Here is a 27329-nt window from a genome sequence, read left to right on the forward strand (position 1 = left end):
CATAGCAGTGGCTTCTCTTCCGGGCTACTCTGTCGAGCCCACCTCAAAGCTGCGACATGTCAGCTGTTATAAACAGCTGATATGTGCCCGCAATAGGCGCGGGCGGAAATGCGATCCGCCCGCGCCTATTAACTAGTTAAATCCCGCTCTCAAACTCTGACAGCGAAGATGGCTTTAAGGTGCAATGATACACTGCGCTGCTGTAGGTATAATTCAAGGAACTTTATTGGTGCCTATGCGTTTCTTGAGCTGTCCCAGCTCACTTCATCAGGGCATGATACAAGCATGCAATGCAGGAGTTTATATACAATCCAAAGTGGAAAAAAAAAAAAAAGGGGGGCAGGACAAGTAACTGCCACATCAGCAAGGCAATGGTATAAAACACATTAAAATAATTGTATTTTAATAGAATATATTAAAACCGCATATAATAAGAATACATACTCAAGAACAATAAAAAAGAAAATATATATATTTCTTTTGAAATAGACACGGGGGATCGGGATCACGGGGTCCAATAAAAAATATTTTATATTCTATTAAAATACAATTAAACTCCTGCATTGCATGCTTGTATCATGCCCTGATGAAGTGAGTTGGGACAGCTCAGGAAACGTGTAGGCACCAATAAAGTTCCTTGAATTATACCTACAGCAGCGCAGTGTATCATTGCATCTTAAAGCCATCTTCACTTACAAGTCTTTGGACCCTGTGCAGACTGCAGCAGCTGTTTCATGCGTTTGTAGGTGTTGTGACCGAAGTTTCACAAGCCGATCAGGTGAGTCTCTCCTTGCCTCACCATTACAATTGTGTTTTAAAGGTTTCACACAGTGGATGCACCCTGTTTTGTTTCTTTTATAAACTCTGACAGCGGGCATTTAACTAGCGCTTCCGGCGCCCGGCCGGATATGAGCGCATCACCGACCCCTGTCACGTGATCGGGGGTCAGCGACGCGTTGTCAGGACAACCAGAGGTCTCATAGAGACCTCTATGGTTTTTGCCGGCAGATTGCTATGAACGCTCATAGCAATACTTCATTTCTGCTACATATAGGCGATCTGAGCATCGCTTATATGTAGCAGAGCCGATCAAGCATGGCATGCGTCTAGCCTCCTATGTAGGCTATTGAAGCATGGCAAAAAAAAAAAAAAAAAAAGTTTAAATTGCCCCCCCTTTCGCCCCAATCAAAATAAGGCTGTGTGCACACCCTGCGGATTTTGCTGCGGATCCGCAGTGGTTTTGGTCCTGCCAGTACCATTAAAATCAATGCAAAATGAAACCCGCTGTGCAGACAGTGCGGATTTTTCCGCGTGGATTTGCTGCGGTTTCAAAACCGCAGCATGTCAATTCTTTGTACGGATTCCACTGCGGTTTGGCACCTGCTCCATGGCAGGTGTCAAACCACTTGCTAAACCGCAGGAAAACTGCAGATAAACCGCAGGTTAACCTGCGGATTTGCCTACGGTTTTTGACAAATCCGCACGGAAAAATCTGCAGGACAATCCGCAGCGTGTGCACACAGGCTTAAACACTAAATAAAAAAAAAAAAACCCCAAACCTACACATATTTGGTATCGCCGCATTCAGAATCGCCCGATCAATAAAAAAAAGATCAATCTGATCGCTAAACGACGTAGCGAGAAAAAAAATCAAAACGTCAGAATTACGTTTTTCTCGTTCGCCTTATTGGGGGACACAGAGACCATGGGTGTATGCTGCTGCCATTAGGAGGCTGACACTATGCACAAAAAAAGGTTAGCTCCTCCTCCGCAGTGTACACCCCACCAACCGGCAGGGAATTCCTCAGTTTAGCTTAGTGTCAGTAGGAGGTGGACACGGGTCTTTAATTAGACCCATATCTACCTCGATGTGCGTCGTTCCTTTTCAGGTTTTCCCGGAGGGATACAGAGTGAATAGTCACATCTGTACTCCCACAAGGAGTCTGTGAGTACGGCGTGTACTGCCACCCCGTATCCTCACAGTTCTCCGTAGCAGGACCACCAGCTTTCCAGGCGGACGCCAACACTAAGATGTGTCAGCGATCCAGAGGGTCCTCGTCGCCAGTCTCCCACCCACTCGCCTACCAGAGCCTGTCGGTTGGTTGAGACGCAGACTCTTCATGTACAGGTACTCTCCCGGGACGGGTAAGTATGGGGACCCTTTGGCCTGCAGCATTCCTCCCCGAGGGCACGTTTGCCGCTCTCCTTCTTGGTACTTCACCAGGACAAAGTGGTTCTGCGGTCTCCGCCCTCTTTTTTTCTTCCGAAGGTGGTGTCCTCCTTTCACTTCAATGAGGATATTGTTCTGCCGTCCTTCTGACCGAGTCCAACTCACCCTCGGGAGCGGTCCCTGAACAAGCTGGATCTGGTCAGGGCGATGAGAGTCTATCTGTCTAGGACGACTTCCTTGCGAAAGACAAACTCTCTTTTCGTCATTCCAGATGGGGCGCGGAAAGGTCACCCGGCTTCCAAAGCTACTATTGCTCGCTGGATCAGATCAGCAATTTTGGAGGCCTACCGGGTTAAGCATCGAGTGGCCCCTCCGGGGATCAGAGCGCACTCTACCCGGGCAGTGAGTGCTTCCTGGGCGGTACGCCACAGAGCCTCCGCGCTGCAGCTTTGCAAAGCTGCAACCTGGTCTTCGGTTCACACGTTTGTGAAATTCTACAAGGTCCACACCTACGCTTCGGCGGACGCCAGCCTAGGTAGAAGGATCCTGCAGGCAGTGGTGGTGAGTCCACTGGCCTGATGGAAGTTTGTTTCCCACCCCAGGGACTGCTTTGGGACGTCCCATGGTCTCTGTGTCCCCCAATAAGGCGAACGAGAAAACAGGATTTTTGGGTTGCTTACCGTAAAATCTGTTTCTCGGAGCCTTCATTGGGGGACACAGCACCCTCCCATGTTCTACAACTCCTGTTCTTACTTTGGTTGTTTGGTTACAGTTGAGTTGTTTGTTCTGTTTTCAATCTATTCTGTTACTTCTCCTACTGCTTTCTCACTAACTGAGGAATTCCCTGCCGGTCGGTGGGGTGTACACTGCGGAGAAGGAGCTAACCTTTTTTTGTGCATAGTGTCAGCCTCCTAGTGGCAGCAGCATACACCCATGGTCTCTGTGTCCCCCAATGAAGGCTCCGAGAAACAGATTTTACGGTAAGCAACCCAAAAATCCTGTTTTTTTGTCACCGCAACATTGCATTAAAATGCAATAACGGGCGATAAAAAGAACGTATCTGCACAAAAGTGGTATCATTAAAAACCTCAGCCCAGCATGCAAAAAATAAGCCCTCACCCGACCCGAGATCAGGAAAGATGTGGACGCTACAGATTTCGTAAAATTGCGCTTTTTTTGGAGTTTTTTTTCACCACTTAGATAAAAGAGAACCTACATATGTTTGGTGTCTATGAACTCGTATTTACCTGAAGAATCATAATGGCAGGTCAGTTTTAGCATTTAGTGAACCTAGCAAAAATGCCAACCAAAAAACAAGTGAAGGATTGCACTTTTTTTGCAATTTCACCACACTTGGAATTTTTCCCCGTTTTGTAGTACACTACATGGTAAAACCAATGGTGTCGTTCAAAAGTACAACTCGTCCCGCAAAAAATAAGGCCTCACATGGCCATATTGATGGAAAAATAAAAAAGTTATAGCTCTGGGAAGAAGGGGAGCGAAAAATGAAAACACAAAACCGAAAAAAGCTCCAGTCATTAAGTGGTTGACATTGGGCACGCAGAACATGCAGATGTATGCGGATGTGTCATTTTGACGTGCCCGCCGTCCGCACAAAAATGCAACATGTTGCGTTCAGATGCATGTCAAAACGACGCATGCGGACGCATCCGCATACATCCGCCTGTCCTGCGTATCCAATATTGAAGACAGGTACGCAGGACGAATGCATAAGTATGTGGAAGTAGGCGGGGCTTAACGGAGGAAGTAGGCAGCCCTCCGCAAAGCCCCGGTACGCAAATGTGAAACCAGCCTTAAAGATCACATATAAATATACATGTTACTTGCAAATTACTTTGCTGACTTTGGTGCAGAATTTGGCTGCAGATTTATTATTATTACATTGCATTAAGTGGATTCTGTAGAGAAAGTCCACTATGTTTAATGCACTTAAAAAATACAACAACCTTTTTTTTTAAATGTAATTGAATAGGGTTTGGTAAAACCATATTCGCTGACATTGTACTTTTTGCTACAAAATGTCGGCGTTCATTTCAAAACTGAAATTAAGCGACAAGTCCGCGATGTGTAAATTCACCCTCCATGTCCATAGCTTGAGCACCCGTTTACTTCTCTTTCCACAAATAATTTGTTTTCATCGTCTGTTGTGCGTATCTGCTGTTACATCCTTCAAAAAGTAACAGGCTTGATGCTACATTGTTGCTAATGATCTGCTCTCATGTTACAGCCCACCTGAAATAAAGCTGAAAAATATAAAGGGTTTATCAAACGAAAATGTCAACTCCTTGACCTGCAGTTTAGAGGAACTTGCAAAAACGCTTTGTGGTGAGGTAAGAACTAAAATCCACTGTTTTCTGCCTTTGAGATTTTTTTTTTTTAAATTATTTTAGTAGTGGAAAAAATTTAAATTTGTAAAGAAAAAATGTTTGCTTGTCGCCATTTTCCAAGACTCGCGACAATATTTTTATTGATACCATTTTGTGATATACGACATTTTGATCCCTTTTTACAGCATTTTTTGGGTTATTCCAGCAACCAAAAAAACACAATTTTGGCCTTTTTTTTCGGTTTAGGTGTTTGGCGATTGGGTTTAATTATTTTTATGTTTTGATAGATCAGACGTTTGTATACATGATGATACCACGTTATTTTTCTTTTATATTCAATTAGGGGGAGGGAATTTTTTTCGTAGTGTTTAAAATAAGTTGTTTACTTTTTACTATATTTATTAGTTTATAGTACAATCTTGTGATAACTTGTGCTATATACAGTGGGGAAAAAAAGTATTTAGTCAGTCAGCAATAGTGCAAGTTCCACCACTTAAAAAGATGAGAGGCGTCTGTAATTTACATCATAGGTAGACCTCAACTATGGGAGACAAACTGAGAAAAAAAAGTCCAGAAAATCACATTGTCTGTTTTTTTTTTTTCATTTTATTTGCATATTATGGTGGAAAATAAGTATTTGGTCAGAAACAAAATTTCATCTCAATACTTTGTGATATATCCTTTGTTGGCAATGACAGAGGTCAAACGTTTTCTGTAAGTCTTCACAAGGTTGCCACACACTGTTGTTGGTATGTTGGCCCATTCCTCCATGCAGATCTCCTCTAGAGCAGTGATGTTTTTGGCTTTTCGCTTGGCAACACGGACTTTCAACTCCCTCCAAAGGTTTTCTATAGGGTTGAGATCTGGAGACTGGCTAGGCCACTCCAGGACCTTGAAATGCTTCTTACGAAGCCACTCCTTCGTTGCCCTGGCGGTGTGCTTTGGATCATTGTCATGTTGAAAGACCCAGCCACGTTTCATCTTCAATGCCCTTGCTGATGGAAGGAGGTTTGCACTCAAAATCTCACGATACATGGCCCCATTCATTCTTTCATGTACCCGGATCAGTCGTCCTGGCCCCTTTGCAGAGAAACAGCCCCAAAGCATGATGTTTCCACCACCATGCTTTACAGTAGGTATGGTGTTTGATGGATGCAACTCAGTATTCTTTTTCCTCCAAACACGACAAGTTGTGTTTCTACCAAACAGTTCCAGTTTGGTTTCATCAGACCATAGGACATTCTCCCAAAACTCCTCTGGATCATCCAAATGCTCTCTAGCAAACTTCAGACGGGCCCGGACATGCACAGGCTTAAGCAGTGGGACACGTCTGGCACTGCAGGATCTGAGTCCATGGTGGCGTAGTGTGTTACTTATGGTAGGCCTTATTACATTGGTCCCAGCTCTCTGCAGTTCATTCACTAGGTCCCCCCGCGTGGTTCTGGGATTTTTGCTCACCGTTCTTGTGATCATTCTGACCCCACGGGGTGGGATTTTGCGTGGAGCACCAGATCGAGGGAGATTATCAGTGGTCTTGTATGTCTTCCATTTTCTAATTATTGCTCCCACAGTTGATTTCTTCACTCCAAGCTGGTTGGCTATTGCAGATTCAGTCTTCCCAGCCTGGTGCAGGGCTACAATTTTGCTTCTGGTGTCCTTTGACAGCTCTTTGGTCTTCACCATAGTGGAGTTTGGAGTCAGACTGTTTGAGGGTGTGCACAGGTGTCTTTTTATACTGATAACAAGTTTAAACAGGTGCCATTACTACAGGTAATGAGTGGAGGAAAGAGGAGACTCTTAAAGAAGAAGTTACAGGTCTGTGAGAGCCAGAAATCTTGATTGCTTGTTTCTGACCAAATACTTATTTTCCACCATAATATGCAAATAAAATGAAAAAAAAACCAGACAATGTGATTTTCTGGATTTTTTTTTCTCAGTTTGTCTCCCATAGTTGAGGTCTACCTATGATGTAAATTACAGACGCCTCTCATCTTTTTAAGTGGTGGAACTTGCACTATTGCTGACTGACTAAATACTTTTTTTCCCCACTGTATATACAGCAATACCATAGTATTGCTGTATATAGTAAAACTCAGTCTCCTTTGAAGTCTTTAACAGACCCCCACATCTGTCCAAGCAACCGATTGGTTCCCCACGATCACATCACGGGGCGCTAGAATGATGCGCCCCCATGACACCGGAATATTAATGCCGCTATTAGTTTGACAGTGGAGTTGAACAGGCGGAGCTCCACTCCACCCTCCGCTGTTAAGAGCAGAACCTGGCCATTACCTGCTGGGTATGGGTTAGCCTCACACCGTGAGCCTGCTCCATACACCCGCTACTGACTTGCATGTACGTAGGATGTCTAAGTTGTTAGGAATATTGAATAATTCCTTCAAATAATTTATTGTGGCCGCTCACATTTGTCTCCGGTTCTCGTTGTCCGCCCAGGTGATGATTTATCAGCTTGCCGACCATGTGCAGACTTTCCTAACCGAACATAACCATCCACCTCCCAAATCATTTCATGAAGAGATGTTGAAGAATCAACAGAGACAGCAGGAGAAAATCGCTTTGGAAGAAGAGAAAAGAATTGAAGAAATAAAGATGAGAGAGGAGCAGACGGTAAGCCAGTGAGAGTAATGCTTTTTTTTTTTTGGGGGGGGGGGTCCCTTCCTATCATCAATGAACGTGGCACTGCGACACATTTTGGATGGTCTCTCATACTCCTGTTTTGTCTATTCGCCTAATTTAAAAAAACTTGGCCAATTACATAGGTGATAGTAAATATGTATCTATTAGTGATGAGTGAACGTGATCGGATAAGGTGTTTCCCGAGCATGCTCGTGTGCTAACTGAGTGACTTTGGCGTGCTAGTATATTATGTTTGAAACCCTGCGGCTGCATGTCTCATGGTTGATAGACAGCCGCAACACATACAGGGAGGTGTCTAACAGCCGTGAGACATGCAGCCGCTGGCTCTTGAACATATTATTCAAGCTCAAGGAAGACAGCACACAAGAATGCTCGGATAACACATTATCCGAGCACGTTCACTTATCACTAGTATATATGTTATTGTGGCTACTACTGCAGGACCTACAGTGGGGGAAAAAAAGTATTTAGTCAGTCAGCAATAGTGCAAGTTCCACCACTTAAAAAGATGAGAGGCGTCTGTAATTTACATCATAGGTAGACCTCAACTATGGGAGACAAACTGAGAAAAAAAAGTCCAGAAAATCACATTGTCTGTTTTTTTTTTCATTTTATTTGCATATTATGGTGGAAAATAAGTATTTGGTCAGAAACAAAATTTCATCTCAATACTTTGTGATATATCCTTTGTTGGCAATGACAGAGGTCAAACGTTTTCTGTAAGTCTTCACAAGGTTGCCACACACTGTTGTTGGTATGTTGGCCCATTCCTCCATGCAGATCTCCTCTAGAGCAGTGATGTTTTTGGCTTTTCGCTTGGCAACACGGACTTTCAACTCTCTCCAAAGGTTTTCTATAGGGTTGAGATCTGGAGACTGGCTAGGCCACTCCAGGACCTTGAAATGCTTCTTACGAAGCCACTCCTTCGTTGCCCTGGCGGTGTGCTTTGGATCATTGTCATGTTGAAAGACCCAGCCACGTTTCATCTTCAATGCCCTTGCTGATGGAAGGAGGTTTGCACTCAAAATCTCACGATACATGGCCCCATTCATTCTTTCATGTACCCGGATCAGTCGTCCTGGCCCCTTTGCAGAGAAACAGCCCCAAAGCATGATGTTTCCACCACCATGCTTTACAGTAGGTATGGTGTTTGATGGATGCAACTCAGTATTCTTTTTCCTCCAAACACGACAAGTTGTGTTTCTACCAAACAGTTCCAGTTTGGTTTCATCAGACCATAGGACATTCTCCCAAAACTCCTCTGGATCATCCAAATGCTCTCTAGCAAACTTCAGACGGGCCCGGACATGCACAGGCTTAAGCAGTGGGACACGTCTGGCACTGCAGGATCTGAGTCCATGGTGGCGTAGTGTGTTACTTATGGTAGGCCTTATTACATTGGTCCCAGCTCTCTGCAGTTCATTCACTAGGTCCCCCCGCGTGGTTCTGGGATTTTTGCTCACCGTTCTTGTGATCATTCTGACCCCACGGGGTGGGATTTTGCGTGGAGCACCAGATCGAGGGAGATTATCAGTGGTCTTGTATGTCTTCCATTTTCTAATTATTGCTCCCACAGTTGATTTCTTCACTCCAAGCTGGTTGGCTATTGCAGATTCAGTCTTCCCAGCCTGGTGCAGGGCTACAATTTTGCTTCTGGTGTCCTTTGACAGCTCTTTGGTCTTCACCATAGTGGAGTTTGGAGTCAGACTATTTGAGGGTGTGCACAGGTGTCTTTTTATACTGATAACAAGTTTAAACAGGTGCCATTACTACAGGTAATGAGTGGAGGAAAGAGGAGACTCTTAAAGAAGAAGTTACAGGTCTGTGAGAGCCAGAAATCTTGATTGCTTGTTTCTGACCAAATACTTATTTTCCACCATAATATGCAAATAAAATGAAAAAAAAACCAGACAATGTGATTTTCTGGATTTTTTTTTCTCAGTTTGTCTCCCATAGTTGAGGTCTACCTATGATGTAAATTACAGACGCCTCTCATCTTTTTAAGTGGTGGAACTTGCACTATTGCTGACTGACTAAATACTTTTTTTCCCCACTGTAAGCGGTAGCAATAAATGTCCATGAGAATACAATGGCAAAATATGATTATAAATAGTAATGTATTGACCTAAAGGACTATTTGAAGACGGACTAATAAGATGACAGTACCCATTGAAATAAGCAGTACTATTTACTATTAATGCCATTTTGGTATATATTTTCTTTACGCTTGTAATAAACCTTCTTTAATAAATATTTTTAATTTTTAGCCTGTACATTTTTTTCTTAATATTTTGAATGCTGCACTTTGGTGTTTTTGGTCTAATTCTGTATTACTAGTGCAGTGGAGACTTCTATATCTTGTATCCCGGGTGCATTATTTCCTTTTATCTGCCCTTTTTGTCATGCTCTTGCTTTTACATTCGCTTTTTGTCTTGTCTGATATTGACAGAGGCGTGAAATCCTTGATGAAATCAGAAGGAGGGAAGAAGAGAAAAAGGAGGAGAAAAGAAGGAAGGAAATCGAAAAGCAGGTGACCGGTTTTGTGCATTGAGTGGTAAATTGTCAGCATATTTAGTGCAACTAAAACGGAGACGCTGTACGGATGTCAAATTCTGCCATCTTCTGACGGTCCATCAGGAGGTGACAGTCAGTAACTTGCACTTTGTAGGTAAATTATTTCTGACTTTAAGAAAGTTAAAATTGTCAAAGAACTCTAGAAGAAAATATAGGGTTTGCTTTCTCTACCTCCCCTTCTCAGGCTGGTGATTGCTCTTGGTTATATTGGTAATTGAAGATAATGCGACTCCCATGTAATCTCATATCTTCCATGTGCCGTAAGACTCATTCAGACGTCCGTTTTTTTTTTTTCAAATTTTCCATGTGCGAGAAAAAAAGGCTAGTTATTCCGATCAGACTTTGATCTCGGTGTCATCGTTTTTTTTTTCTCCTACTTGTAGAAATAATAATAAAGGGTCTCCACACCTCTACCCTTTTGGCAGTCCATGAAAACCGGACTGCACGCAGATGTCATTAGATTGCCGTCCAAATTTTTTTTTTTTTAATGAATTTATTGACTTGCATTGCTGATTTCTCGTTCGCCTTATTGGGGGACACAGAGATCTTGGGTGTATGCTGCTGCCATTAGGAGGCTGACACTATGCACAAAAAAAGGTTAGCTCCTCCTCCGCAGTGTACACCCCACCGACCGGCAGAGAATTCCTCAGTTTAGCTTAGTGTCAGTAGGAGGTGGACACGGGTCTTTTATTAGACCCATATCTACCTCGTCGTGCGTCGTTCCTTTTCAGGTTCTACGGAGGGATACAGAGTGAAAAGTCACATCTGTACTCCCACATGGAGTCTGCAAGTATGGCGTGTACTGCCACCCCGTATCCTTGCAGTTCTCCGCGGCAGGACCAGCCAGACGGACGCCGACACCAAGACGTGCCAGCGACTCCAGGGGTCCTTGTCGCCAGTCTCCCTCCCACTCGCCTACCAGAGCCTGTCGGTTGGATGAGACGCAAGACTTCTTCAGACAGGTAACGGATCGTGGATGGGTGAGTATTTATTATTTATTTATTTACCTGGCTGCCCATTCCCGACGGTCGCCTCTTCAATGGTCACAGGGGAACCCCGGTTGTAGGCGCTGCGGTCGCTCGCAGTCGCCACAAGGCTATAGGCAGCTCAATGTTGCTGGGCATCCCCCCTTTCCTCCCCCCTTTCCTCCCCCCTTTCCTCCCCCCTTTCCTCCCCCCTTTCCTCCCCCCTTTCCTCCCCTTTCTTCCCCCCTTTCTGGGGACAGGGAGCACAGGGTTTTTTCCCATTGGGAGCAGCTTGCGACTGCGGCGTCCCACTTTTTCGGACCTCCGCGCCGACCCCCTGCTGACAGACGGCCGCCGCAACTAATTTAGGCCCCGGCTTCAGTTCGGGCCTACCGCTGTGTCGCGGCCACGCCCCCCGCCCCTTTCTTCTAAGCGGGCTTCTCTCCCGCTCTTCCCAGGCCCTCCCACCGCCTGTCCTTCACCTGCCCAGCCTGTTATTGGCTAGAGGGCGGTGAATTGTTAACCCTGCGTGGTGCTCCGCCCTCCCTCCTCTCCTGAACGCACGCTTTTTCTCAGGAAGGCGCCATTTTCCCAGCCTGTTAGCCGGGCACCAGCTCCTCACTGGATAGCATCTTCTCCAGCTGGTTTTTTCAGGAGGTCTATCGGCCGGATTTCGCTCTGACCTGCATCCACTGACAGGTCGCAGAGCATCGCTTCTGGGGACACCGGACCGTGAGTAGCTCTGCACTGCAGACTGACCCTTCTCCGCCCTCTGTCCCCCAACCTTCCGGCATTACCTCAGCTTTTCACTATGTCTAACTCTAAGTCTGATCGTACCCGCTCTACCGCCCCCCCCTGCACTTTAGTCAAGTACTTTGCATGTTCTTCGTGCAATCGCAAACTTCCCTCAGGCCAGTCCACTCCCCTCTGCCTGGATTGTAGCAATCCAATTCAGCCTGACGCCGTCCAGGAGCCATCTGCGGCCCCAGGTGAGAGTGAGCCCCCCATGCCTGGCTGGGCCTCCTCGCTATCTCAATCAGTGGCAGACCTCACCAGGGTGTCTCAGTCCCTGGTGGCCGTTCTTGATAAGTTGCCCCTGGACTCTTCAGCAGGGCCAAGCAGGTCCCAAATTGTTCCATCTGAATCAGCCAGCGGTAGTCGCAAAAGACCCAGGCAAGATTCCCAGCCGGAATCCTCTCCTAGTCCCATCTCACCGCATAGCCCTTCTCACCAGCCTCCCTCTCGGGCCTCCTCTCCCGAGTCAGGGGAAGCGCTTTCGGACAGGTCATCTGAGGGGATTTTAGAGCTGGATTCAGACCAGGATGCAAGCATGAAGGTCTCAGTGCAGGACCTCATTGCTGCGATCCATCATACCTTCGATATTGCTGACTCCCCTGCGAAATCCTCAGATCAGGAGGTTTCGTTCAGACGGGCAGAAACTCCCTCCAGGGTTTTTCCTTTCCATTCCGAGTTTGGGAAAATTTTTACCAAGGAAAGAGAGGATCCGACCAGACGCTTTCAAAGAGGAAAACGTCTCGGCATACTCTACCCATTTGCTAAGGAGCTCACGGACAACTGGTCGGCCTCTCCCTCGGTCGATCCGCCCGTGTCCAGGCTATCCAATAACACGGTTCTCCCGCTTTCAGGCGTGGCGTCCCTAAAGGATTCTAATGACAGGATTATAGAATCCCTGGCGAAGTCTGCCTTTGAAGCGGCTTCAGCGGCGGTGTGTCCAATCTTTGCTTCATCCTGGGCAGCAAAGGCCATAGCCACGTGGGCAGATGACCTTCGGCAGGGCATCTTAGATAAGGCGCAACCGGAGCATTTGGCCGATCTCGCCAATCAGATCTCCCATGCTGGGGACTATCTTCTCTCCGCTTCCTTGGATGCTGCATCCTGTGCAGTTCAGGCGTCAAGCAACGTTGTTGCAATTCGACGTACAATTTGGCTAAAGGCATGGCAAGCGGACTTGTCTTCTAAAAAGTCCCTCACTAACCTGCCTTTTCAGGGGGTGCGCCTCTTTGGGTCCCAATTGGACCAGATTATTAAGGACGCCACCGGAGGCACGAGTTCACTCCTCCCTCAGTCCAAGCCTCGCAGACCCCCACTAAGGCGTCAGTTTCGACCCTTTCGGACTCTCCGCCGTTTCAATACGGCGGACAACTCCTCCAGCCAACAGAGACCGCAGGCTCGCCAGGAGAGAAAGAAAGTTTCCTTCAGACCCACTCCTTCCTGGCGACCCCACTCCTCCCAGGGCAGACCGTCCAGATCTAGATCTGGACGGTCTACTTCAGCATGACTATCATCGGGCACGCGAGGGGCCTTTCCAATTGGGAGGTCGACTTCTTTCCTTCAGGGACGTTTGGCTGGCCGCCGTGGAGGACGCCTGGGTCAGGGAGGTCGTATCCTCAGGATACAAGATAGAGTTCATCTCTCTCCCACGGGATCGTTTCTTCGAATCCCGGCCTCCAAAGGATCCAGCCTTGATCCCGGGGTTCTCTACGGCTATCGCCGCTCTCCTCAGTTCCGGGGTGATTGTACCCGTTCCCGAATCGGAGCGCTTCACGGGGTTCTACTCGAACCTGTTTGTAGTGCCGAAAAAAGACGGCGCAGTTCGACCCATCTTGGATCTCAAGCTGCTCAACAAGAGGGTCCGCCTTCGCCACTTCCGCATGGAGTCGCTTCGCTCGGTCATCGCCTCCATGGAGGAGCAGGAATTCATGTGCTCAATAGACATCCAAGATGCCTATTTACATGTTCCAATTTTCTCCGGACATCAGAAGTTCCTGCGCTTTGCGATTCGACAGCACCACTACCAGTTTGTCGCACTGCCCTTCGGTCTTGCCACCGCTCCCAGAGTCTTCACGAAGATCATGGCTGCGTTGATGGCTTTGTTGAGAGTCAGAGGCCTCGTTCTTTTCCCGTACCTAGACGATATTCTGATCAAGGCTCCCTCATTCCAACAGGCTCACCAAAGTTTGTCAATCGTCCTGGACACTCTTTCCAATTTCGGGTGGATCGTCAACAGGAAAAAGTCCTGTCTGGTTCCTACCCAACGCCTGGTCTTTCTAGGTCTTCTGTTCGACACTCTTCGGTCAAGGGTCTTTCTCCCACAAGAAAAGATTCTCTCTCTGCAGCAGGAAATACGATCGCTGCAGACCTCGCGATTCCCATCCCTCCGTACAGCCATGAGGGTCCTGGGAAAGAAGGTGGCGGCGATAGAGGCAGTTCCCTTTGCCCAATTTCACGCCAGGCCTCTCCAGCAGGCCATTCTGTCGAAGTGGAACAGGTCGCCTCGGTCCCTGGATCGCCCTGTCCATCTTTCTTACCGGATCAAGCGGTCTCTCAACTGGTGGTTGTCGTCACCTCTCATTCTATCGGGTCGATCCTTCCTTCTCATTCACTGGCAGATAGTAACCACAGATGCCAGTCTCCTCGGTTGGGGTGCTGTGTTCCGCAACCACACTGTTCAGGGTCGATGGTCGGATCGGGAATCAGCGCTGCCGATCAACGTTCTGGAGATTCGAGCGATCCATCTTGCTCTGGTCCACTGGGAAAGGCTCCTCAAGGGACTGCCGGTACGGAATCAGACAGACAACGCCACAGCGGTGGCATATGTCAACCGCCAAGGGGGAACACGGAGTGTCTCAGCCCTGGCGGAGGTGTCCAAGATTCTTCGTTGGGCGGAGATTTCCGTTCCGACAATTTCCGCGGTTCACATTCCCGGCGTAGACAACTGGGCCGCCGATTTTCTCAGCCGCGAGGGTCTCGCGGCGGGAGAATGGTCCCTACATCCGGAAGTGTTTCATCTGCTCTGCCTTCGGTGGGGAACCCCGGATGTAGACCTCATGGCGTCTCGCCTCAACAGGAAAGTCCCACAATTCGTGTCCAGGTCTCGGGACCCTCTGGCAGTGGGCGCCGACGCCCTGGCCGTTCCTTGGTCCCAGTTCGAACTTCCCTACCTGTTCCCTCCTCTGCCTCTTCTTCCCAAGCTGTTGAAGAAGATCAAGGCAGAAGGACTTCCGGTCATTCTCATCGCCCCGAATTGGCCCAGAAGGTCTTGGTTCGCGGACATTGTCAACCTTCTCGCGGACGCCCCCTGGAAGCTTCCAGACAGAACAGATCTGCTGTCTCAGGGTCCGATTTGCCACCCCAATTCTCGGCCGCTCAATTTAACGGCGTGGCTGTTGAGACCGAGGTTCTGAAACGAGCAGGATTTTCCGACCACGTAATTCAGACCATGATCCGAGCCAGAAAGCTATCATCTTCCAAGATTTACTACCGTACTTGGAAGGCCTATTTCACTTGGTGTGAGACCAATGACGTCGCGCCCATGTCCTTTTCGCTCCCTTCAGTCCTAGCGTTTCTTCAGGCAGGATTGGATGCGGGGCTTGCCCTCAGTTCCCTGAAGGGTCAAGTTTTGGCGCTGTCCATTCTGTTTCAGAAAACGTTGGCTTCCCGTCCTCAGGTTAAGACCTTTCTTCAGGGCGTGGCTCACACGGTCCCGCCGTACCGGGCGCCCGTGGATCCATGGGACCTTAATCTGGTTCTTGAGGTTCTGCAAGGTCCGCCCTTTGAACCCCTCAGGGATATTTCCCTTTCTCTCCTTTCTTGGAAGGTAGCCTTTCTGGTGGCCATCACCTCCGTCCGGCGCGTGTCGGAATTGGCAGCTCTTTCGTGCCGCTCTCCCTTTCTGGTTCTCCACCAGGATAAGGTAGTTCTGCAGCCTCCGCCCTCGTTCCTTCCGAAGGTGGTGTCCTCGTTTCACCTCAACGAGGATATCGTGCTACCGTCCTTTTGTCCGAATCCAACTCATCCCTGAGAGCGGTCCTTGAACAAGCTGGACCTGGTTAGGGCGGTAAGATTCTATCTGTCTAGGACGACTTCCTTGCGAAAGACAGAGTCTCTCTTCATTATCCCTGATGGAGCGCGGAAAGGTCACCCGGCGTCAAAGGCCACCATTGCTCGCTGGATCAGATCGGCTATCCTGGAAGCCTACCGTGTTAAGCGTCGCGGAGCCCCTCCGGGTATCAGGGCCCACTCTACTCGGGCAGTGGGTGCCTCCTGGGCGGTGCGCCGCAGAGCTTCCGCACTGCAGCTTTGCAAAGCTGCAACATGGTCATCGGTTCACACGTTTGTGAAATTCTACAGAGTCCACACCTACGCTTCGGCGGACGCCAGCCTAGGTAGACGGATTCTGCAGGCCGCGGTGGTGAGTCCGCTGGCCTGATGGAAGTTTGTTTCCCACCCCAGGGACTGCTTTGGGACGTCCCAAGGTCTCTGTGTCCCCCAATAAGGCGAACGAGAAAACAGGATTTTTGGGTTGCTTACCGTAAAATCTGTTTCTCGGAGCCTTCATTGGGGGACACAGCACCCTCCCATGTTTTACAGCTCCTGTTCTTACTTTGGTTGAATGGTTACAGTTGAGTTGTTTATGTTGTCAACCTATTCTGTTACTTCTCCTACTGCTTTCTCACTAACTGAGGAATTCTCTGCCGGTCGGTGGGGTGTACACTGCGGAGGAGGAGCTAACCTTTTTTTGTGCATAGTGTCAGCCTCCTAGTGGCAGCAGCATACACCCAAGGTCTCTGTGTCCCCCAATGAAGGCTCCGAGAAACAGATTTTACGGTAAGCAACCCAAAAATCCTGTTTTTTATTCAATCCCCGATCAACATCGGTTATTTTTCTGCGGACCGCTCATATGCAGAGAATCACAGTTGTCTCAATGGCTCCATAGACTATCACAGGTACAATTGTTATCCGTGAAAACCAACGATTGTGCTCGTATGTCAGAATCAGACTTGTGAATGAGCCCTTATTAGTACTGTGAAGTACAATTCTTATAGTGGATTTCCAGGCTATATTTATGACATATTTGTAGTATAGGTCCTCAGTATCAGATTGGTAGGAGTCTGACACCCAGAATCCCCATTAATAGGTGTGCTTTTCAGCATCATTCACACTACATTCAGCTGTCACTGGAGATAAAAATTGATGGTAGGTGTCAGGTGTAATACCACCACCCCAACACTCCGATACTGATAACACATTCCAGGGGTAGGCCATCAGTATCTTAAGCCTGGAAAACTCCTTTAATTTTTTTTTTCTTCTTTTATTGCAGGAACGCCTTGAAAGTGCCAATCTAACATTTCAGGAAATTTCAGCTAAAACTATTAGTAATTCAGGGCCTAAGACACCACCAGCTAATGGTGGGCCTGCTGATCATGGCGGAAGTAACAGGACTCGCACTACCTCTGTTGGCAGATCCAAGTAATTTTCTTTTTTTTATACTGATTGATTGTAATTAACTTTTTTCTCCATGGTTTACATAACAATATAACAATTAAAAAAAAAAAATAAGCGAAAGATTAAATGAGGTAGCATGCATAAGCTGGGAAGTTTGCAAATGTGTGCAGTACCCAGTGGAAATAGTTTCTTATTGTATCAAATATCATTCTTCAACTAAACTAAAGCATCTAACAACAAATTGGGAAGTTTTTAGCTTTCAGTTTGTGCCACAAAAGGTGACTGTTATGATAACAGGAGCCTTTAGTACTAAAGTGTAGATTTTGTGTCCACACTGGATACAGCTATTCATTTACTGGGCCCATTTGCCTGAAGGGTCAATTGTGAAATGGCAGACTAATGTACCGTATATACTCAAGTATAAGCCTTATGCTGAAAAAGCCCCCTCCCCCAGCTTATACTCGAGTGAGGGTCCCACAAGATGGAGAGGGAGCAGCAGTGGTGGAGTACCGGGTCACAGGAAGCAGAAGCCGACAGCTGCTGCTAAAGCCTGTGCCAGCTCCTAAAGAGAAATGAATATTCACTGCGCTGGCAGTGAATATTCTTTTCTCTTTAATAGCAGGGACAATAGTACCAGCAGTTGGCTTCCTGCAGCTGCTGGGCGGTCACGTGTGGAGGGCAGTGAATATTCATTCCCTTTAGTAGTGGGCACATGTGAAAGCCCGCTACTGTGCACGCTACTAAAGAGCAATGAAGACTCACTGCTCTACAAGCACAGTCCCGGTGTGGAGACCAGTTAGTATTTCAGCAGCTGTCCTCGCCTTATAAGCAGCACATGACGTCACTGCCATGCACTGACTAAGAGTATAAATCAGCTGCTGACATTGGAGCAAGACGCCACGTTGGTGCGTAGGAAGGTAACTAGGATTTTTTTTTTTTTTTCCTCTTCGCCACGACAGCACCCACTGAGAGAGGGGATCCGCCCCTAGGAACAGGAAACCTACAGAGAGATAAATGGGGCGGTCCCCCTCGCTCCCTCAGTTTGGTTTCCTGTTCCTAGAAGGAACCCGCAGAAGAGGATGCCTGGTCTGGTAGCCGCCCGCGTGCATGATATGAGCAGCGGGGGCCCCAGGACTGGAAGCAGCATCGGACGGAGAGAAGGCCCCCCTGGCTGGTAATGCAGGTGAGGCCATGGTGAGGAGTACCGAGGCTCACTATTATGGGGCAGGGTTCCCCCCCCCCACCCCCTCAGAGGGATACAGACGCATTACAGGAGCGTGGCATCGGGGATGGTAACCCCCACCTGATACAGCGAGGCCGGGTAAACCAGGAAATCCTGAGCTCGCAGATTGTGAGGTGCAGGCAGCGCTAAGAAGAGCAGAATACCTGGTAACAGGTGATGTCCGGCGGTCTAAGGGGCAGCGATTGAGCGGCAGGTCGGGCAGGTAGCCGGCGCTCCCAGGCTGAGGCGACCCAGAAGTTCAGTAACAGCTGAAAAAAAAAGAGAAAGAGAGGCGGAACCGGAAAGCTGCATAAAAGACACCGGTAATACTACAGCGGTGTGCAGCTATGTCGTCCACAAACGACCCGGTTTCGCTCCAACTGAGCCAGCCAGACGAGTTCCCACAGGGCAGCAGAAAGAGCGGTACTACAAGAAGGAGCAGCAGCACCAGGAGAAGTGGCAGCTCCAGAAGAGAGTCCAGCGGGCATTCCAGGCAAAATGAGTCCACGGAAAAAAAGCGGAAGGAGAAAAAGCCGTCCCACACCTCGTCTCAGCCTGAGTCGCGAACCCCGCAGCCGGTAATTTGCTGACGAGCTTCATGGGTGAGTGTTTTTAGTCAGGCTTATAGCTGATGACGTTTCCTTGATCCATACCTTTTAGGCCAAAAGAACGGAGAAGGCGAAAAATAGAGTGTGTGCCTTATGTTCTCAGCCCCTCCCAGATGGCCACCCTAAGAGATTATGCCAGTCTTGTATTGAAAAGACCTTACAGGAGGAATCCTCAGGGAAGAAAGAGGATATTCGAGCGATAATTAGAGAGGAGCTACGGGCCTTGGGCAGCTCCAGTAGTCTGGGGGGTCACTCCTCTGTCAAAGGAATAGTTTCACCGAGAGGAGTAGCTTCACCGGCGTCGGGATCGCCATCAGAAACTGGGGAACTAGACTCAGATAGATCCCAGGAATACTTTTCCTCAGATGAAGAGGAACAGACTTGTTTCCCTACGGACAGTGTTAATAACTTGGTTAAGTCTGTCCGAAATACCATGGGGCTACCCGAGACTAAGGACCCCAAAACTCCGCAAGACATGATGTTCGCAGGCATTTCCCGGAGAAAGATCCGTGCTTTCCCAGTAGTCCCAGCTATAAAGGAGCTGGTGAGGAGGGAGTGGGAGAAACCGGGTCAGAGAACCTTCCTCCCCTTAGCTTCAAAACGCAAATATCCATTTGACGAGGAGGAGTTAACATCTTGGTCGAGAGCCCCCAAAGTAGATGCGGCAGTGGCCTCTACCTCTCGTAGATCCTCCCTGCCGGTGGAGGATTCAGGGTCATTGGCTGACTCATTAGATCGTAAGACAGATACCTTTCTTAAACGATCCTGGGAGGCATGCACGGCAGCTTTTAAGCCAGCAATAGCAGCCACGTGCACAGCAAAGTCAATGTTGGTATGGCTGGATGACCTAGAGGGAAAAATTAAAAGCGGAGTATCTAGAAACAAGCTCCTTTCCTCTATTCCCCTGATTAAGGGAGCAGCGGCTTTCCTGTCCGACTCCTCAGCGGACTCTCTCCGACTATCTGCTAGAGCAGCAGGGCTAACCAATTCAGGCCGGCGGGCCTTATGGTTGAAAGGATGGAGAAAAGATACACAGACAAAGACTAAACTTTGTGCTATACCCTGCCAGGGTAAGTACCTATTTGGCACAGAGCTGGACGAGATCCTAACGAAGGCGGGTGAGAGGAAGAAAGGTTTTCCTAACCCATATATTCCCTTTAACAGGAGAGCCTTCAGAAAGCCTCCGTTTGGGAAAAAGAGGGATTTCAAACCTCAGGACCGCTGGGGAAATAAGGATCCCAAACAGAGGGGCAGCCTATTTGGAAAACGTCCCTTCAAAGGAGACAGATTCCGCTAGCACCAGTACACCGATAGGTGGCAGGATACTAAAATTCAGCCATCAATGGGGAAAAATTTACATCCAACCCCTGGGCCATTGATATAATTTCATCAGGCCTAAAACTAGAATTTGTTCGGCACCCACCGAACTCCTTCCTATTGACTTCTATGAATTCCCAAACACAGCAGGAAGCACTGGAAATGGAGATTGCAGCACTATTAACTAAGGGTACCGTTACACCTAGCGATGCACCAGCGATCCCGACTAGCGATATGACGCAGTCAGGATCGCTGGTGCATCGCTGGGTGGTCGCTAGTGAGCTGCCACACAGGCAGATCTCACCAGCGACATCGCTGGGGACGGGGGTCGCTACTTACCTGTCAGACGCGGCGATCCTGTGTCCTCCCGCCCGGCTCCACGCGTCGCTCGTCGGCACCACAGGAAGCGCCGCAGGAAGTGACCGACGAGGAATGGTCCAGGAGCTTCTCGCGCGATCAGCGATAACCAGCGGGGGAGCCGGTCGGAGGTAAGTATGACATGCAGCGATATCGCTAGCAATATCGCTGCTGCGTCACAAAATCGGTGACTTTACAGCGATATTGCTAGCGATATCGCAGTGTGTAACGGGGGCTTAAGCGTGTTCTGATAGAGGTCCCGGGGGACAAAAAGGGAAAGGGCTTTTATTCTCCCCTATTTTTAGTCCCTAAACCAGACAGCTCTTTTAGGACTATAATAAATTTAAAAAAGCTTAATACATTCTTGAAGCTGAGGCCGTTTAAGATGGAGTCAATAAGTTCAGCAATAAAACTGTTGTTCCCCAGGTGCTATATGGCAGTCTTGGACCTAAAGGATGCCTATTACCATACACCAAGGGCGCCAGAAGTTCCTGCGGGTAGCAGTCTGGTTCAGGGGTCGGATTCAACATTTCCAATTTACGGCAATGCCGTTCGGACTATCTATGCTCCTCGAGTGTTTACCAAACTGATGCTAGAGGTGACGTCATATATAAGGCTGAATGATACCCTAGTGGTCCCCTACTTGGACGACCTGCTCATAGTAGGAAATTCTGTTTCCCAATGTGAAAAAAGAGTAGCTGATATTGTCTCATCCCTACAGACATTAGGCTGGCTAATCAACTGGGAGAAGTCCAGGCTGAAACCGGTAACCAGTCAGATGTTCCTAGGCCTTCAAGTAGACTCCGTAAGTCAGAAATGCTTTCTAGCGGATGCTAAGGCGCAGGCCATAGTTAGTAAAATACGGAACATTACTGAAAAACCCGTAATATCATTGAGACAGGGTATGTCCTTGCTAGGGTCCCTAATATCATGCATTCCGGCAGCGCAATGGGCCCAATTCCACTCCAGAAAATTGCAGTGGGCTTTTTTACAGGAGACAGACAGACTGCGGGGACGGTTGGAAGTGAAGATGTCCCTATCGCCCGAAGTTATTAACTCCCTAGGTTGGTGGTTGGATCCTACCAATTTGTCAAAAGGAGTTCAATGGTGGGTTACTCCCTCTATGGTACTCACCACGGATGCTAGCTCCTCAGGGTGGGGGGCCCACCTGGAGGAGGAGATGGCGCAGGGCCAGTGGCTGGAGCATGAAGCAGAAAGCTCCTCTAATATGAAGGAACTAACAGCAATTTATTATGCTATATCTCAATTTCTCCTGCAGCTAAGATGAACCCATGTGAGGATCCAATCAGACAATACCACCGCAGTGGCATATATTAACCGGCAAGGAGGCACGCGATCAGGACCATTGATGTCTATCGCGGAAAAAATCTTAGAGATAGCCGAAGTGCATCTTCACTCCCTATCTGCACTACACATAAGTGGAGTGGACAATTCTCGAGCAGACTCACTCAGCCGCCAAACTTTATATCAGGGCGAGTGGGTCCTCAGCCGGCACATCTTCGGGATGATTGCGGCGAAATGGGGCAGACCAGAAATAGACCTGTTCGCGACCAGAGCCAACAGGCGTGTAAAAAAGTTCGCTTCTCTCTACAGAGCAGACAATCCAGACATACTAGATGCCCTCCAAGCATCCTGGACATTCCGGCAAGCCTATGCCTTCCCTCCAATGGTTCTGTTACCAACAGTGGTCAGGAAAATAAGACAGGAGAAGGCGAGGGTCATCTTGATAGCCCCGTTTTGGCCCACGAGGCCGTGGTTCTGCTGAGAGCCATGTCAATAGCCGACCCATGGATTCTGCCGCTACACCAGGACCTTGTTACCATCCACAGGTCAAAGCCCTGCGCCTAGCGGCCTGGAATTTGAAAGGGAACTATTGAAACAGAGAGGCTTCTCAAAAAACCTGATTAATACCCTTCTGCAAAGTAGGAAGGAATCCACAACAAGAATATACGCTAAGGTGTGGAGGAAATTCTGGCCTTTCACCCAGTAAGATTGTCCGGTGAAGTACCCATTACGGCCATTCTAGAATTCCTTCAGAAGGGCCGAGAGTTGAGGCTCTCAGTAAATATTCTAAAGGTCCATGTATCGTCCCTAGGAGCCTTGTTTAACCACAACGTGGCAGGTAATAAGTGGGTGACCCGGTTTATTTCAGCTTGTCAGCGGTCAGAGCATGTTCATATTCCTCAGCTACCAGCATGGAACCTTAGCCTTGTTTTGGATGCCTTCACTCAGGCCCCGTTTGAACCCATAAGTTCAGCATCAATGAAATGCCTTTCATTAAAAACTGCTACGCTAGTAGCCTTAGTATCGGCTAGAAGAGTAAGTGATCTTCACGCCCTGTCAGTAGATCCCCCGTTCCTGTCAGTAACACGGGACAGACTGGTATTGAAAACGGACCCGTCCTACCTTCCCAAACGGGCTACTAAGTTTCATAGGTCTCAGGAGATCTGCCTGCCTTCTTTCTATGAGAACCCAACAACACAGGATGAGGTTAAATATCACACTTTAGACGTAAAAAGAGCTGTGCTAGCCTACTTAGATAGGACCAGTCTCTGGAGGCAGAATAGGTCTCTTTTTGTCTCCTTCCAGGGTAACAAGAAAGGGGCTAGAGTTACGACAGGCACGTTGTCCAGGTGGATCAGAGATGCGATCACAATGGCATATTCGGCAAAAGGAGAGGACCCTCCACAGGGTATTAAGGCGCACTCTACTAGAGCCATGTCATCCTCCTGGGCGAGAGGGCGAACGTCCCAATTGAACAAATATGTAAGGCTGCAACCTGGTCTTCTCTGTCTACCTTTTATAGTCACTATAGACTAGATTTGTCCTCTACCGAGGATTTGACTTTTGGTAGATCTGTCCTTAACACGGTGTGCCCTCCCAGGTGATTCTCTGAAAATCTCTCAGTGGGTGCTGTCGTGGCGAAGAGGAAAAACCGGATTACTTACTGGTAATACTCTTTTGTAGAGTCCACGACAGCACCCGCTCACTTCCCGCCCATAAAATTTTCACAAGTGGTTCTCCTTGGTGGTGGAGATTAAAATTAGGACTTAAGATGTGGATAACTATAGCAGGCATATAAGTATATATGTATAAGGATAGATGAATCGTCTAAACAAATTGAATAAAACATGTATGGCGGTTCCTCCGTTGTTCTCTGTAATGCAAACTGAGGGAGCGAGGGGGACTGCCCCATTTATCTCTCTGTAGGTTTCCTGTTCCGGGGGCGGATCCCCTCTCTCAGTGGGCGCTGTCGTGGACTCTACAAAAGAGTATTACTGGTAAGTAATCCATTTTTTTTTTTAAATGTTTTTATGATGGGGGCCATGTATACCGGGGGGGGGGGAATGAGGGGGCCATGCATACCAGGAGGGGGAATGAGGGGGCCATGCATACCAGGAGGGGGAATGAGTCTAAGTTTTCCCAGTTTTTTGTTGTAAAACTAGGTGCCTTGGCTTATATTTGGGTTGGCTTATACTCTAGTATATATGGTACTTGTTTTATTTATTTATCTTTTTGCAAGGGCAGTTTTTTAGAAAAATTTTTTGGAGGGTGCGCGTTAGGCTAGTTTCACACTTGCGTTGGGCAGAGCTGCGGAGGGCTGTGTACTTCCTCCGTTAAGCCCTGCCCACTGCCGCACCTCTTCCATCCAGCTCTGCCTACGTCTGCCTTTGTATCTATCTTTAACATTGGGTACGCAGGCCATACTGATGTATGCGGATGCCACCGCTCGTGTCGTTTTGACCATGCACTGACCGCAACAAAATGCAACATGTTGCGTTCGACGCAGCATCACAACAACTCAAGCAGAGACATCCTCACACATCAGCATGGCCTGCGTACCCAATGTTAAATATAGGTACGCAGGACGCAGGCAGATGTAGGCGGAGCTGAATGGAAGCGGTGAGGCAGTGGGCGGGGCTTAACACAGGAAGTATGCAGCCCTCCGCAGCTCTGCCCAACGCAAGCCTTTGATAGCTGCAACTGCTTCTAAAAAAAAAAAGTGAATTAATTTCACAGTAAAGTAATAATTATTACAGCAAGTACATGGTTGAAAGAACATTGTTACAGCTAACCTAGGAGCATAGAATGGTAGAGTTGGAAGGAACCTCCAGGGTCATCGTGTCCAACCCCCTGCTCAAAGCAGGAGTCACGAAACCATCTCAGACAGATGTCTGTCTAGCCTCTGTTTGAAGACTTCCATTGGAGTAGAACTCGCCAATATGTAATCTGTATCTTCTCCCTTTCGGTTTTACTCCGTTGCTTCCATGTGCATATGAGAATAATGATGATCCCTCTACACTGTAACATCCTTCAGATACTGTATTTGTAGACAGCTATTAAGTCTCCTTTTAACCTTCTTTTTTTGCAAGCTAAACATTCAGATCTTTTAACCGTTCCTCGTAGGACATAGTTATTAAGGTTGAAGGAAGACTTTTAAGTCCATCTATTTCAACCCATATCCTATCCTAACCTGCCCTAACATGTTAATCCAGAGGAAGGCAAAAAAAACCATGTGGCAAACAGTAAGCTTCACATTGGGGAAAAAAATTCCTTCCCGACTCCACATAGGGCAATCAGACTAGCTCCCTGGATCAACGCAATATTAAAGAAACTAGTGTATATACCTTGTAATATTATACTTTTCAAGAAAGGCATCCAGTCCCTTCTTAAAAATTTTAGTAGAGAATCACTCATTACAACATCATATGGCAGAGAGTTCCATAGTCTCACTGCTCTTACAGTAAAGAATCCATGTCTGTGACTATGCTTAAACCTTCTTTCCTCCAGACGTAGAGGATGCCCCCTTGTCCCCGTCACAGGTCTAAGAGTAAAAAGATCATTAGAAAGGTCTTTGTACTGTCCCCGCATATACAGTGGGGCAAAAAAGTATTTAGTCAGTCAGCAATAGTGCAAGTTCCACCACTTAAAAAGATGAGAGGCGTCTGTAATTTACATCATAGGTAGACCTCAACTATGGGAGACAAACTGAGAAAAAAAAATCCAGAAAATCACATTGTCTGTTTTTTTTTCATTTTATTTGCATATTATGGTGGAAAATAAGTATTTGGTCAGAAACAAAATTTCATCTCAATACTTTGTGATATATCCTTTGTTGGCAATGACAGAGGTCAAACGTTTTCTGTAAGTCTTCACAAGGTTGCCACACACTGTTGTTGGTATGTTGGCCCATTCCTCCATGCAGATCTCCTCTAGAGCAGTGATGTTTTTGGCTTTTCGCTTGGCAACACGGACTTTCAACTCCCTCCAAAGGTTTTCTATAGGGTTGAGATCTGGAGACTGGCTAGGCCACTCCAGGACCTTGAAATGCTTCTTACGAAGCCACTCCTTCGTTGCCCTGGCGGTGTACTTTGGATCATTGTCATGTTGAAAGACCCAGCCACGTTTCATCTTCAATGCCCTTGCTGATGGAAGGAGGTTTGCACTCAAAATCTCACGATACATGGTCCCATTCATTCTTTCATGTACCCGGATCAGTCGTCCTGGCCCCTTTGCAGAGAAACAGCCCCAAAGCATGATGTTTCCACCACCATGCTTTACAGTAGGTATGGTGTTTGATGGATGCAACTCAGTATTCTTTTTCCTCCAAACACGACAAGTTGTGTTTCTACCAAACAGTTCCAGTTTGGTTTCATCAGACCATAGGACATTCTCCCAAAACTCCTCTGGATCATCCAAATGCTCTCTAGCAAACTTCAGATGGGCCCGGACATGTACAGGCTTAAGCAGTGGGACACGTCTGGCACTGCAGGATCTGAGTCCATGGTGGCGTAGTGTGTTACTTATGGTAGGCCTTGTTACATTGGTCCCAGCTCTCTGCAGTTCATTCACTAGGTCCCCCCGCGTGGTTCTGGGATTTTTGCTCACCGTTCTTGTGATCATTCTGACCCCACGGGGTGGGATTTTGCGTGGAGCACCAGATCGAGGGAGATTATCAGTGGTCTTGTATGTCTTCCATTTTCTAATTATTGCTCCCACAGTTGATTTCTTCACTCCAAGCTGGTTGGCTATTGCAGATTCAGTCTTCCCAGCCTAGTGCAGGGCTACAATTTTGTTTCTGGTGTCCTTTGACAGCTCTTTGGTCTTCCCCATAGTGGAGTTTGGAGTCAGACTGTTTGAGGGTGTGCACAGGTGTCTTTTTATACTGATAACAAGTTTAAACAGGTGCCATTACTACAGGTAATGAGTGGAGGAAAGAGGAGACTCTTAAAGAAGAAGTTACAGGTCTGTGAGAGCCAGAAATCTTGATTGCTTGTTTCTGACCAAATACTTATTTTCCACCATAATATGCAAATAAAATGAAAAAAAAACAGACAATGTGATTTTCTGGATTTTTTTTTCTCAGTTTGTCTCCCATAGTTGAGGTCTACCTATGATGTAAATTACAGACGCCTCTCATCTTTTTAAGTGGTGGAACTTGCACTATTGCTGACTGACTAAATACTTTTTTGCCCCACTGTATTTATATATTGTAATAAGGTCACGCCTAAGCCTTCGATTTTCCAAACTAAATAACCCCAAGTGTAATAACCTGTCTTGGTATTGCAGACCCCCCAGTTCTCTAATAACCTTGGTCGCTCTTCACTGCACCCGCTCCAGTTCAGCTATGTCTTTCTTATACACCAGAGACCAGAACTGTACGTAGTATTCTAAGTGTGGTCGCACTAGTGACTTATATAGAGGTAAAATTATGTTCTCCTCATGAGCCTCTGTGCCTCTTTTAATGCATCCCATTATTTTATTTGCCTTTGCAGCAGCTGCCTGACACTTGCCACTAAATGTGAGTTTGTCGTCCACCCATACACCCAGGTCTTTTTCAGT

The 27329-nt window shown here is 47.5% G+C and overlaps 1 protein-coding gene across 3 annotated transcripts in view; it reads left to right on the forward strand.

The window, feature by feature from the left end:
* EIF2AK4 (eukaryotic translation initiation factor 2 alpha kinase 4) overlaps positions 1–27329 on the forward strand; it is a 184569-nt gene that overhangs the window by 22499 nt on the left and 134741 nt on the right. For all 3 annotated transcript variants that reach the window (XM_073554166.1, XM_073554169.1, XM_073554168.1), the window contains exons 3-6: positions 4419–4521; positions 6973–7146; positions 9626–9706; positions 16837–16985. In XM_073554166.1, the coding sequence (XP_073410267.1) occupies positions 4419–4521; positions 6973–7146; positions 9626–9706; positions 16837–16985 (507 nt within the window). The remainder of the gene's footprint in view (positions 1–4418; positions 4522–6972; positions 7147–9625; positions 9707–16836; positions 16986–27329) is intronic.

This window comes from Dendrobates tinctorius, unplaced genomic scaffold, assembly GCF_039654945.1.
Source record: "Dendrobates tinctorius isolate UK_male_01 unplaced genomic scaffold, ASM3965494v1 ptg000208l, whole genome shotgun sequence".
Lineage (NCBI taxonomy): Eukaryota > Metazoa > Chordata > Amphibia > Anura > Dendrobatidae > Dendrobates > Dendrobates tinctorius.